The 13,933-nt window shown below is 31.1% G+C and overlaps 1 protein-coding gene across 1 annotated transcript in view; it reads left to right on the top strand.

Annotated features, from left to right (window-relative positions):
• Positions 1 to 11,588: 11,588 nt before the first annotated feature.
• Positions 11,589 to 13,933, top strand: part of LOC129972303 (E3 ubiquitin-protein ligase MYLIP-like) — a 28,065-nt gene continuing 25,720 nt past the window's right edge. The window contains exon 1 of the mRNA XM_056086390.1: positions 11,589 to 11,805. Coding sequence (XP_055942365.1) covers positions 11,719 to 11,805 — 87 coding nt within the window. The 5' untranslated portion in view covers positions 11,589 to 11,718. The remainder of the gene's footprint in view (positions 11,806 to 13,933) is intronic.

Below are 13,933 nucleotides of genomic sequence, written 5' to 3'. Positions count from 1 at the left end.
AGAAGTTTTTGAGACAGTTATTTATACCTTTAACTTTTCATTAGTAAAGAACCCTGAAAATTCCACCCCAAACCATGCTGAACATGTGAGTCAGTATCAAATAATATAATAAAAATAAATTTGAATCATATTACCATTATGTTAATTAACAGGATTAATGGAAAAAAATCATTTTCTTAAAAGACAAATCGATTAACGATTAAAAACAAAATAACTGCTTCCAATTCCGTACATCCATTTTTGAGGTGCCTCACAGATAATCGGGTGAACTGGCGAATGAAAGTAATCCGAATCCCTGCCTGCCAGGACTGATAGCTATTATTCATCAGTTAAAAATCCGAATTGTGGCGCAATTGAAAAATCTTGTCCAGAAGTGGCCTGTCCTTTAAAAAACAGCGCAGGTGTGTCAGCAAGAGGCCCGTTTGATTTTCTGTCCTCAATTTCACTGAGGGAAACGGAAGCTTTATTGTGTGTGTGTGTGTGTGTGTGTGTGTGTGTGTGTGTGTGTGTGTGTGTGTGTGTGTGTGTGTGTGTGTGTGTGTGTGTGTGTGTGTGTGTGTGTGTGTGTGTGTGTGTGTGTGTGTGTGTGTGTGTGTGTAAGCAAGAAGCGACAAGGTACGTCAATCTACAGCACGACACAAGAGCGAAAAAGAGAGGGAAATATTTTCCTCCATCATCATATACTATAAGATTCTGATAGGGATTTCTTCATACGTGTCGATTTAGGATAGGGAAATCTAAGTATCTTTTAAAAAGAATTCGCTTAGCTTGACAATTTCTTATCCCTTCATTCGGAGCGTTGGAACCGATGATTTAAGCATTTTTACATACTTCTGTAGCATTAATTAAATAAAAAATGTTGGAATTGGATGAGGAAATGAGAGAACACTTTGAAATGGTCTAAATTAAGATAAATTGGGAATTAATTAGGATTTAATTTAGATTTAAAAATATCATTATATATGTTACGGCCAAAGCCCGAAGTATGGCCAGTTCGCGAATTGGCTGGCCAATTCGCGAACTGGCCAAGAGGTTTGGCCAAAGTCCGAAATACTTGCAATTAATATTGTATTTTCTACTTTGGCAGGCCATTTCGCGAAGCGGCCGGGAATCCTTGGCCAAAGCCCGATTTGATAATCTGTACTTATAAATAAAGCTCAATATATGTTTGTGAGTGCGTGCGTGTGTGTGTTGGCGCTCTACAGTCCAAACCGTATGACATACAGTTATCAAATTTGGCATATATATACCTTGGAGGTCGGGAATGTGCACCATGGAGCGATTTTTTAAAATTTTTACTTAGAATTGTATTTAAAAATTAAGCGTAATTTCGGGGTTTTGTCGCTATAACCAGAAAATATTACAGCACAAAATCGATTTTTGCATCAAATTAAAGTTTAAAATTTAATTTATGAATTATGCTTCGATTAAATTATGCTAAAATTTAATCTGCACGAGCACGTCAAATTAAAAAAAATGGCTTTTATCAACGTGTTGCCATCGCATTGATAGAAGTTTAAATTAAAAAATAAATCAACTATTATTGCAGATTTAATAAACAAAATTGTAATTTTCGGCAGGTGTCTGTTAAAATGAAAAAAAAAAATGGAATAATATATTTTCTGAAAAGTAAAAGGAGGAAAATTTTTCTATGAGCTTTGACAATACCTATATTATTAATTCAATAAAACAATTTAATTTAAGGCAAACATAGTTTAATATATTTATAATCATTCTAATCAGCGACCATCAGCTAATTTGGGGCATACATTTGCTAACAAAATGGTCTAAAGGAACTAAATAATTATATTTACTATAACTTTAGTCAATAAATGCTCCGATGAATCAGAAATTTTAAATTTTTACATAGGTCCTCTGCCCTTTGAATCATATTTAACAAAATATTCTTGAAACACCAATATTTTTAATAAAAATTGTTGAACTCCAAACAACTAAATCAATCTGACTGATTTATGAAATTTCAATATCACTCTTGTATAAAAACTGGCGATTTTAGACTACTTCACCGACTGTCTCAATGAAGATACGCTAATCCTCTGCAGAGTTTCTCGACAGTGATTGGCCTATGATTATAAAAATGTTGATTGTTCTAAAACTGATGCATATAAACTTCATAAATCGGTCAGATTCATCGCAGAAGATAAGGACGTTTATTCATTTATTTAAAAGTCGTTGTCAAGAGTATTTCGTAGAATATGATTCCTTGGGACCAAAGGATTGTGTAAAATTTAAAATTCGTAATTTTTTATAAGTTTATTTATTCACTGAAATAAAATAAAATATTTTTATTTGCATCGTCCTTTTGAAAGTAAAAAATTAATTTTAAGATGAATCAGAGAAATTTTTGTTGAATAATTCTTTAAGATATTATATAAATTATTCTGCAGTGCACATATAATTTCACTGCCGAACGACTCTGATTTCAATGTTCATATTTAAAAAAAGACATGGTTAGCTTAAATATAAAAAGCTTTTATATTGATTGCAGTTTAACATTTCCACTTTAATCTAAAGAAGAAATTTTATGCATACTGACAGAACCTTAGAAAAAGTAGTACAATGAAACAGAACTGTTTAAGGCCTCCATACAAGTACGACTGAATCATATAATTACCAAAATATGATGCTCAAAAATATTTAGCAGAAAAAGATACTAAGAGAACAAGTTACATTAACTGAAAATTTTAGCGATCATTAATTCTGGTGAACCGGCTGGTCGCCAAAGGCGACTAGTGGTAAATAAATATAATGACATTCATACATAAAATATAAATAAGGACATGTTGTAGGTGAAATTCGACAGATGACACCAACAAATAAATGTCTTTAAATGATATTAATAACATAACTATTTGTCCTTCATATTTGTTTTAATTAGCCCTTATTTTTGCTATTTGTCTTTTCAAAAAATTTCATATTTTTTAAAGCGATTTTCGGGAGACAATGTGATCTGGGATCTTTAACATTAGGTCCATGGAGCAGAAAAAGACTAAGGATCACCCTTAAAGGTAATTGAAAACTGAATACTCAATTTGCCTTTGTATTTCTACACGATACACAACGCCTTTGCCCAAGATATAATTCGTTCATTTTTGAAGGGTACAAATCTAATCTTCACGCTATCACGTTGTTACAGTATATATGTTCACTGAATAATTTCTATTATAGCTTTAATATGAGAACAGAATAACACGAGATCATATTTTTATATATTACAAGCTTATTTTTAACTCAGAGGTGTCACTTATATTTGAACTCGTTTCTAAAACAATTGTACTTAAAAAAAAAAAAACTGTACAAAGAAGTACTCATTTTTAAATACTTCATTTTTAACAGGGTGTAAAACAATCTGCTCTTGATTCCTTTCTTCCTACTTTGGCCGATCGTCCCAAGCCATTTCGCGAATTGGCCGGCCAAAGCCCGAAATCAAGAAAAGATCGGACATTGGCCGGTAAGTTTACAGCAACGTTGGCCATATCGCGAATTGGCCGATTTCGGGCTTTGGCCGTAACATATATATAGTGTGAAATCAGTTTGTTTATTTGTATCTTTGATCTTATACAATTCCACACCCCTTGACGGCTTCAAACGAAATTTGATACACATATTTCTTCGCCTCTCGAAGGATTTATTGTGCTATTAAAAGGTTTCTACGGCCCTCTAAAGAAAGTGAAATGGAGGATGAAAAATTTTACGTTTTTCCGCCACAGTTTATTAAAAGCATTGTACAAAAATTATTTTTACAACTTCGTAAAAATTAAAATTTGGGTTTTCCGTAACACAGATTTCATCTTTACATGACTATTTTTCTAATTTTAATCAAGTTTTCAGAATGAATACAAACACAATTTATAATAGTTTCTTTTCTCTGCTGAAATATTAAGTCTATTTTCTGTTTAATTGTACTTAATACTTTCTTCGCCTTTCCCAGTGTTGAAGTTAAGTCACTTTTCTCTAATATTTCCGTCCGCTTTTAACACGTAGTTTATTATTATTATTTGAATTGAATTTGCACATGCCTTAGTTCTTTGGACGCTGTCTTTTAAAATTATTGTAATTTTTTAAACTGTTTGATTCAGGAGAATTTACAATTATAATGCGCCCGATTGTGTCTAAATCAAAATCCTTAAATGCGTGCGAATAGAGATGTGAAATCAAGACAACAATATTTCCACAAAAACCCAATACAGCCAAAAAATATTTTCAAAATGCGTGACCGCATTTTCAATACTCATAGTGAACCTTGGTCAAAGTTGTCCATTAGGAATTATCAAAATTTTGTTATTACTGGAACTCTGTTTTAATGTTATAAAATAAATCAAAACAGCAACATTAATACTGAAAAATTACTCTCAAAGATACTTTGGAAATATGGTTTGTACAAGCCTCTTTCTAATTAAAAAATATTGCATAAGAATTAACTTGCTGGTTATTCTATGTTAAGTTGAGCTGTAATCGATTTTTATGAGATATCAAAATCATTATTGCCGCATTATTTTTAATAGAGGTTACAAATTTCATTTTAAAACGTCTTATTATTACAATCCCTCAATAATCGAATTTATTTCATTGTCCCATCTGTATAGCCAAAATTTAAGGATCTATCAAGTCATTGAGACCTCTTAATTCCAGAAAAATAACTTATTTTGCTGGCATGTAGTTTCTTTGCAGATCACACGAGGGCCCGGTGGCTTGGTGGTAAGGTCTCGGTTTCAGAACTGCAAAGTTTTGTGTTCAAGACCCCATTTCACCATGACCGCCGTCTAAGCGGGACTGGTACACATCGAGGCCAAACATATTCCCGCTGGTGTGGTGTGTAAGTTTGAAAAGGGGGTTCCAGCTCAGGTGTCGTCCTCGTCATTTGAAGGCTGTTCAGAATTACGAGGTCCCTCACAAAATAGCTCTAGCGTTGCTTTAAAACTGGACGTGAATGTAACTAAACTAAACTGCTGTTCAAACAAAAAGTTCATTTTTCAAATCACCAGGAGTTACTCAGGGAACAGCCAAGAAACTCCTAATTTGATCAAAATTCAACCAAAAGTCAGTTCAGTTTGGACTGCAGGACATTCAAATATTACTTGAAATAAAAAGGTGGATACCCTCATAAAAGGAGTCGAGGAGTTGAACCCTATTTTGACTGAACTACCATTATTATCACATATTACCAGAAAATCACGCTTCCACCAAACTTATCAAAATAGAAAATATTAAGGAATTCTAGGGGATCTTTTTCCCTCTTATGCCTGACACCATGGCTGAAAAACAGAAGAGAAAATATAATAACAACAAGCCTGATTATCCGGATGGTTGATGCTCTAGACCTATTGAATAAATTTGGAATTTATGCAACTCTTATTGTATCTTTTGTAATAAAAAAAATAATAATGACTCTATTCTTTTGTGTTGGTTAAAAACTGCAACACATAGAAGGAAAACTAGAATAAGCTGGATCAACAATTAATATAATCTTTCAAAATGTTTCTCCAAGAAAAAAAATTGCTTTTAGGGGGTGCGAACTGCAAATTCTTTTTTGATTATTGGAATTTTTTAACGTATACTGATTTCGATTATTTTTTTTTTATATTGGGAGATGGTTACCCTTTTTTTGCCTAATCAGTTGATAAGAAAATAAACTATTAAGCATCTGAGATCAAAAGGCCATTAGATTGCTTTTAACTGGCATTGTTAATTTTTTTAGTTAAAATTTAATGCCTTAGAAACGCCACTAAGAACCTACCGGGTGTCCCAAAAACACCAAAATACTATGGGAAATATCTACAATTGTTGCAACTACTGGAAACTCCAAATGTATCCAGAAAAATGTTTTGTAGTCGACCTCTCAACATGAAAGTACCATTATGATGCCTCGTGTCATCTTATGTAGATCTCCATGTCTTAGAAACAAACTATTAAATATTTACGTTTAACTTTCTCCAAAACAAACCATAATGGGATTGACTTAAAGAATCTCCGGATCAAAACCCTCAGCAAAATCAGAGACTTAAAATCTATTGTATACAAAACAAATGGACCCAGAAAAAAGGATCTTATCAATATCTGCAATAATAATATCTATAGTTTATTTTTTATGGTAGTGCAGTTACTAATAAATTTTCTAAAACTCTCTTCAAAGCCTGCAATGACATTCAAACAATGACTCTAAGAATTGCTCTTAGTCTTCTTCGGTGAACTCCAAACGCTGTCTTGATGAAAATTAATGATTAAGAAATTCTTTCGTTTAAAAACAAAAGATAAGCTTCCCAGTTCTTTATAAAACAAATCGCAAATGGTGCTTATTCGTTTATATGTAATAAAAACTCCAACTGGGGGGGGGACATCATATATGAGGATGAGAATCTTCCGGCATGGTGGTTGGTTTTCGTCAACCGCGTGGGTACTGAAATGATGCGAGGGTCCGCTACCTCCTACCGATGATGGTATGTGTTTCCGGGGAAAGGGTTGTACCGTGGCTGGTGATGGCCTTTAGAACTCAGCCTCAGTTCCCACCAAAGCTGTCTTGGTGATCTGGTCATTCAGATTTATCCGTGTGTCTCATGGCGAGTCGGCGTAGTCAATCTGTGGTATATAATATTTCTCAATACATACAACTGATCAAAAAAGATGAAATAAAGCTTTATAGCATGCTCCAAGAATTGGAAGAATTTCTTCTAGCCAAATTATATTTCTTCCTGGTCCTCCCATTTGTCGGAATGAAATTTGAAAAATATTTCTCTCCAGGTTCAGTTTCCAAAATGAAGCTCAACCTCCTTCAATCCCAAAAATTCTCTTTCAAGAAATTCTTTACAAACAATTTCAAGATTATTTTGTCATCGCCACAAATGCACCTGAATCTCAGTTTGTCGCTTCTACCGCAGGCCTTTCAAACACTCGGTCCTTAGTTATCGAATTCATCCAATTAATTCCATTTTCTCATGCGAAGCTTTAACAATCTGTCATGCCATTAATAAGCTCGTAATTCTCGGGAAAAAATCTGCTGTTAATAGATAGGGTTTTTTTTTTTTTTTTTTTTTTTTTTGTCCTTTAAAACTTGATAATTTTATCTATCAAATCTCCGATAATTATTCCTATTAAACCCCCAAAAAAAATTCTAATTAGAACAAATCTAAAACAAAGAATCGTATTGGACTGGACTCGAATGAAAGGGCAGATTATCTCGCAAAAATGGTCATGGAGTCGTATCCCATAATTTAAGTGAATTGTTATTGAAGATTAAATCTCTCATTATCAAAAAATCTCGTTTCAAAATATGCCCCATATTTATTGAAATAGCAAGTACCAAGAAGTTCGAGACGATATTCCATCCGTTGTATCCCTTACTACACGGCTTAAAAATAGAAAAGGAGATATAATAACAGCACGTCTAATTACCCGAATGATCATACCAGCTGTATTGAATAAATTTGGACTTCATAATAACCTGCACCGTCTCTCCTGCAACCAGGAAAATGACATCGAGTGTATTCCCGTGCACTGTTTGAAATCTTCAATTCAAAGAACATACCTTTGGAGCAAGCTCACTTTCAATCACGAAAAAATCTCGTCTCTTAAAATTTTGATGAAAAAAAATTGTTTTCCATAGGCTTTCAAATTGTTTTTCGTTCACTGATTTTTTTTTTATTATTATTATTTTTTTTTTTTTTTGTATCATTTGACTCTGACTCTCTGGCATTAGAGGATGACAGCCTTTGCTGCTAAATATCCAATTTATCCATTTCAATAATAATAATGATAACAGAAGGTTGAAACATGATATCGTTGAAAAGATATTTTTTAAACTTTAACTTGATATAAAATTTATTTTTGTGCGATAATATTTTTCTGTGTTATCGTGAGAAAAATGCCAAAACTTTGCTTAGTTTTTAAATTATTAAAAAAATTTTTAAAATAATTCCCAGGGGCATGTTCTCCACTTTTAAGATAAACATGCGCCAAATTTGGCAGCTGAAGGTCAAACGGTCTGGCCTATACTATGTGTATAACACACACACTCATCTTTATTATGAGTCTAGATTAAGATTTCGTATTGGGAATAAATTATTAGCTCATTATTAAGCGAGGTTTTTTTTCTGTTTCATTCCCCCCTCCCCCCCTTTTTTTTTCCTCTTTTTTTTCAGAGCTCAATTCTCATACAAATATATTCAGAAAAAGGGACCTTTGATTTCCTAATTATACTTAAAATATGTGGTATTTTAAACCAATAAGAAATTGCCTCATTTTAAATTTTTATATTATAAATTTTATTTTATTTCTGAAGCATTATTTTTAAAACTAAAAGAATATCTCAATATCTTAGCATAAATGAATATTTCTAATAAAAATTCATTTATGTAGTTTTCTCACACTTAGTAACAAAAAAAAAAAAATCTGAAGAAGCTTTGTGTTAAAGTGGCAATTTATTTACATTTCAAACTAAAAATATTTTAAAGAAAAAATCAACTTATTAAAAAAAAAATTACTTAAAAAAATTATTTTAATTCGAACATACATTTTTTTCTATTAAAAAGAAATCCACGATACTGTGAAAATGAAATTGATGTTATAATTAAAATCTAGTTATAATTAAAATTTCATTGTTAATTTTAATGGGGCTTAAAAATAAGCCATATATTTGTTTTTAAAATAATCAGAAAAATTATTTCTACGCTTTGGTGCTTTTAAATTATGTAAAGAAGAAACATACCATTGAATTTACGATGCCAGGTTAACTTTTTAAATCCCATTCCCCTAATTCAGAAATTAACATCAATGATTATGAATTGGCAGCAGGTATTTTCCTGCTGTTATTTGTGTAAGGGGAAGGTCGCTTCCATTTCATTTTCATGAAAGTAAAACTACACTGGGCTCTGGGGCAACGAAATTTATACGTTAAATGGACTCAAAGTATTAAATTAAGTGGATATCCACCATTTCAAGCATAGAAAAATATTATTAATTGTAATAATTATGACATTCATATTCATTTAATGGATATCATATAGGAAATGTTTTTGAAACGCTAAACTTTCTGAGAAACTTCTTCAAGAAATATATACAGGATGTAACTGAATTTATTTTCACACTTAAAGGGTAGATAAAATACATATAAATTCATTTTCATACTTAGATAGGTAGATTACTTAGGTAGATAAGGTAGATACTTAGATTAGGGAGATAAAAAAGTTTCTTCACACTTTTTTATGGCAATATGGGATCGGAGATGAGGACTGCTGCAACTGTTCACAACTGCCCACATCGACGTTGTTGGTGGCACATTTGTGCACTTACATTAGTACTGTGGCAATTTGGAATGAGCGAGGATAGAACTTGGAAACTTGTGGTCCACAGCCGAGTAACATGACCACAATACAAAAGCAATTGCTCGGGTAGCGTAGCTGTTAACTGGCTTATAAGCTTTCACCACAGACTCTCCCTCCAGTGAGTCGAACGATATGACTGTTGAGTGGTGATGTATTAGCTGTTGAGTCGAATGTGCCTGTACCCATTTGAGTAGCGCCAAATAGAGATGACGAATATTTTCAGAGCGGTTATTACGTAACCAATATCAAAAAGTCACAAATACAAGTGATCAATACTTTTCAAAGAGGGGTGTGATTCAAATCCTTGATAAGATCTTACTGATGATATTTCGATTACAGGTTTTGGATCACGATAGAAAGTAACAATCGATACGATATCACTGAAATTTGCCGGAGCGGTGACTTTACTGGAAAGTAAGAATCGATACGATCTGTCCAATGGAAGCTCTCGAAAGAAATCTGTGATTTAATCGAAAAGTGAACGGACCGGTAATTGGAATTATCGTATCGTATCATTGAATTGCATATCACTGAAATTTATCGGAGCTTTGATTTTACCGGAAAATGCGAGGCTTCACTGGAAAATGCGAAGTCACCGCTCCACTTTACGGGAATGACCGATATTCGTATTTGATGATGCGCTATTCCATACAGATCATTTTTAATTGCTCGTGACATGATTGACTTTGATTACATGTACTCTGTTTACTGCTGGCGCCATCTATTGGTAGAATATAGGACTAAAGTAAACATTTTAAAGAAATGACATATATTTTTAACTCATCTTTTCCAGAAAATGCTTCACTCTAATAAATAAATAGTTTTGAGAAAAAAAAAATTAAGAAGTAAGCTGAAACAGATGAATTAATTCAATCACACGTTAATTAAATTAGTAAATTAAGTATTAATTACAATTAATTAATTTTATATTTAATATTAAGTAATAATTTTTAATTAATAATATGATTGAAATAACATATATTTGGAACGCATATTTAAAAATAACAATAGCAATATTATTTGTTATTCAAAAAATCGTGGATTATGCATCTCTAGCGCCAAGCGTTATGGCGAGCGTGTGTGGGCGAGTGGTTGTTGTTGCTGCGTCAAGTGAGTCTAACGACTTTAGGTTGCTGCGGTCTTTTTTTTTATGTTGCTTCTTTATGTGAGTCTGACGACTTTAGTTTGCTGTGGGTAGATGGCGCCACAACAGCTGTACGAAGGTTGAAGGTTCATCGTTCGAGGTCAGCTTATAAGCTATTCACTTATAAGCTGGCTTATAAGCCAGTTAACAGCTACGCTACACGAGCTATTGCTTTTGTATTGTGGTCATATTACTCGGCTGCGAACCACAACGTCCGAGGTTCTATCCTCGCTCTTTCCAAATCGCTACAATATTATGTAAGTAAAGAATTTTCTATCTATTTCCTCTGCATTTTTGTTTATTCCGCATTCCATGACTTTTCATTTCTGTCCCCACATATCTTTCCAAAAAAAAAATGCTTCTTTATATGTATTTTACCTATCCTTAAAGTTTTGCCCATGAATTCAGAGGCATCTCCGTATATCTATTTCTGCAGAGACCTTTGAACGTGAAAGAAGTTTTGCTCGCGTAGCTTTGAGCCATGGTCATTATCACACGTTTGCTTCGGAGAGTTTCTGTTCATTCTTATGTTAAAATTGAAAGTTTTCATATGTGATAAATAGGTCCTTTATAACTGCTTAGGTGGCTTTTTTCTGGAAAGTACGTCAGTGAGTAAGAAACTTTCCTTATCCATCAATGGAATCTTGCTATCGAACTTCAGTGGGATTAGACAAATAGAATTTTATCAATAATATTCCTGATTTTCAGATATAGCTAGATAATAATTTGTAAAATATTCGCCATCCCTAGACTTAATAAAAACTTTTTAATTAGTGTGAATGAAATTGCATTTATTCGCAACAAATATTTAAAAATAACAATACTGAAACTATTCTTTATTAAAAAAGTCAAATTAGCATCTCTAATTCCAGAGTCAAAATTCATCCCTCAGATTTATCAGATTGTTCAGAAATTAGTACATTTGTTAATAGACTAAACAAAATCACGATAATGTTTCACAAAATTTTAACGAACCGAAAAATAACATCATAAAGTTTTCGTTTTCATTCTGAATGAAAAATGGTTCTGGCTGCACCATCTGGTGGTGCCGTTTCAAGATGTTTTTCAATCACGTTAGTTCTCTTCTTGCGAGTTGCTTCTCTTCATTGTTATTTGTTTTGTTGAACTTCTGTATGGAGCAATGATGGTTGTCAGCTGCTAAATGTGTTCCAGGTGTTGGAATTCTCTTTGTTCAACTAAGAATGATATTCCGTAGTTGTTTTTCTTAAATATAAAATGTTGTGCCTTGTCCGTCAAGCTGATTCTGTGATAATAGAAGTTGAAGTTGATTCAAAAGCTAAAGGAAAACAATGTCTTGATAAAGTAAAATTTTTTGTTTGTTTACTCAGATGTGATCTGCATTCGCGAAGAGAACAAAGCAGCTTCATTTATAACTCCTTCAAATTTCAATAATATTTAAAATTTATTAAATTCTAGACAATAATTGTTAATTTAGTAAATAAATTAATATGATATATTTTTAACAATGTTCTCTATTTTATCTTTAAAAGTATTTATTAGATTAGTAGTATATTTTATTTATATTAAAAAGATCATTCTATTATATCCAGTCTTTGAACTACTTAATAGAATGGCTCTCCTAAAATGCAATACATATGGATATTTAGCAGAAATTTGATATGTAATAAAGTAAACAAATCCATAAAAATATTAATTTTTTTTTAAATTGGAGATTACATTTTTATATTATTATTTATTAAGTGTTACAAAATTGTGCACAGTTCTTAAAAGTAGATAAAATATTTTTTTTTTTTTTTACATTTGCTTATAGTTGTATATATTAAGATGCAAATCTTTTTTCTTTATTTTTTCTTACCTCTAAGATTATATATATATTATTATTTACTGTCTGTTTGTTTTTATTTGTTATCTATAGATATGGCAGAAAGTGTTTGGATGAAATTCTTTATTAAATTATGTAAAATCTTGGTTAATAATGCACATGTATTTATTTCACTTTTTTAAAGTGTATGAGTATGTTTACTATAGAATACATTAACTATATCTATGATCATATCATCTAGCACATTCTGAAATTATTTAGACTACAAAATAAAATTATTTTCCAGATTTGGAAAATAATTGCAATTTCATGTGTGTATTTGTCTATCATATTAATTTGCATGTATTTTCTGAATGATAATCTAAATATTTTCAAACAAAAACATGAAATTAGATTGAATAAATTCCTGTAGCATATCTTTTATTTTGTATTAAAATATTAATCCCATGTTATATTTCTATTAATGCAGGATTAAAATCGAACTATATTTATTCTAACATCATTACAAATTCCAAAATATAAAAAACTCGCACTATTTCATTAATTTTTAAGAAATTAATTCTGGAATGTCTCAATGAATATTGAACAAGATTGCAAAAAAATATTTCCATGCTGAAATCAAAAATTAATAAATATTGAATTTAATAGGTCATAGGTTGACTATATTAAAATTTGATGAGATATTACCTATCTTATGAAGGATTGCTAAATTTCTGCTCATGACAGTTTTTTCTTTTGAGAAACTGAATGTTTGAAATTCAGGAATTCAATATACTTTAATTGAATATTTCTTTTGTTTACTGAGAAATAATACCCATGCTAAGTTCTTTCTGGTGAATAATACTTATGTAAATGAAATTGTTCAGTAATATGCAAAATTATTAATTTTAATTAATTATTAAGCTTGTTCGATTGTGTTAAAATTGTGTAGAATTATACAGATTATTTCATAGTCCCTTGCTAAAGATACATATGTAATATTAAAAAATCATTATAAAAATTAGTATGGTTCCCCCCCCCCTTGTCTTTTTTTTTTTTAAATCTTTTAGACATTTTTTTTTTATGATTTAATATTATAATTTTATTTCTTTCAAATTATCTACAGCATTTCAGCTTGTCAAAAATTAAATATTAAGGTGAATAATTAATTATAATAAACATGCATTCTTTCCTTTTGTCTCCTTTTTATTTTTATATTAATTGTATTTGTCTTATATACAATTTTTTTTTATTTAGAAATGGAGCTACAATATATACTTGTTTATACTTTGTAGTGAGACATCTAAAACAAGTGCATGTATCAGTTTGTCAAAAAGAAGGCATAATTACACATACCTCATCGCATTTAACATTTCGTGTATTTATCAATATGAAAGGTTAACGAATTGTTGACCTACTGACTATCCAAACATTGTATAATCTATCCATTAATATTAAATGTTTATTTTTTTTATTATTTTGGTGCCTTTTAATTTTTATTTAAAATCTAAGTTTTCCTTAATTTGAAATTTTAGGTTAACACATTCACAAACAGTATGATTACAATCTCCTTTTGCACATATGTGAATTAATTGCACCATAAATACAGATGATAGCTGTACCTACAAATATGTGCTTTTTAGCTGTCATACCCTTTAGGATATTATT

This window comes from Argiope bruennichi, chromosome 6 (genome assembly GCF_947563725.1).
Source record: "Argiope bruennichi chromosome 6, qqArgBrue1.1, whole genome shotgun sequence".
NCBI classification, from domain to species: domain Eukaryota; kingdom Metazoa; phylum Arthropoda; class Arachnida; order Araneae; family Araneidae; genus Argiope; species Argiope bruennichi.
The sequence above is the reverse complement of the archived record's forward strand: the minus strand, read 5'-3'. Positions and strand labels throughout refer to the sequence as shown.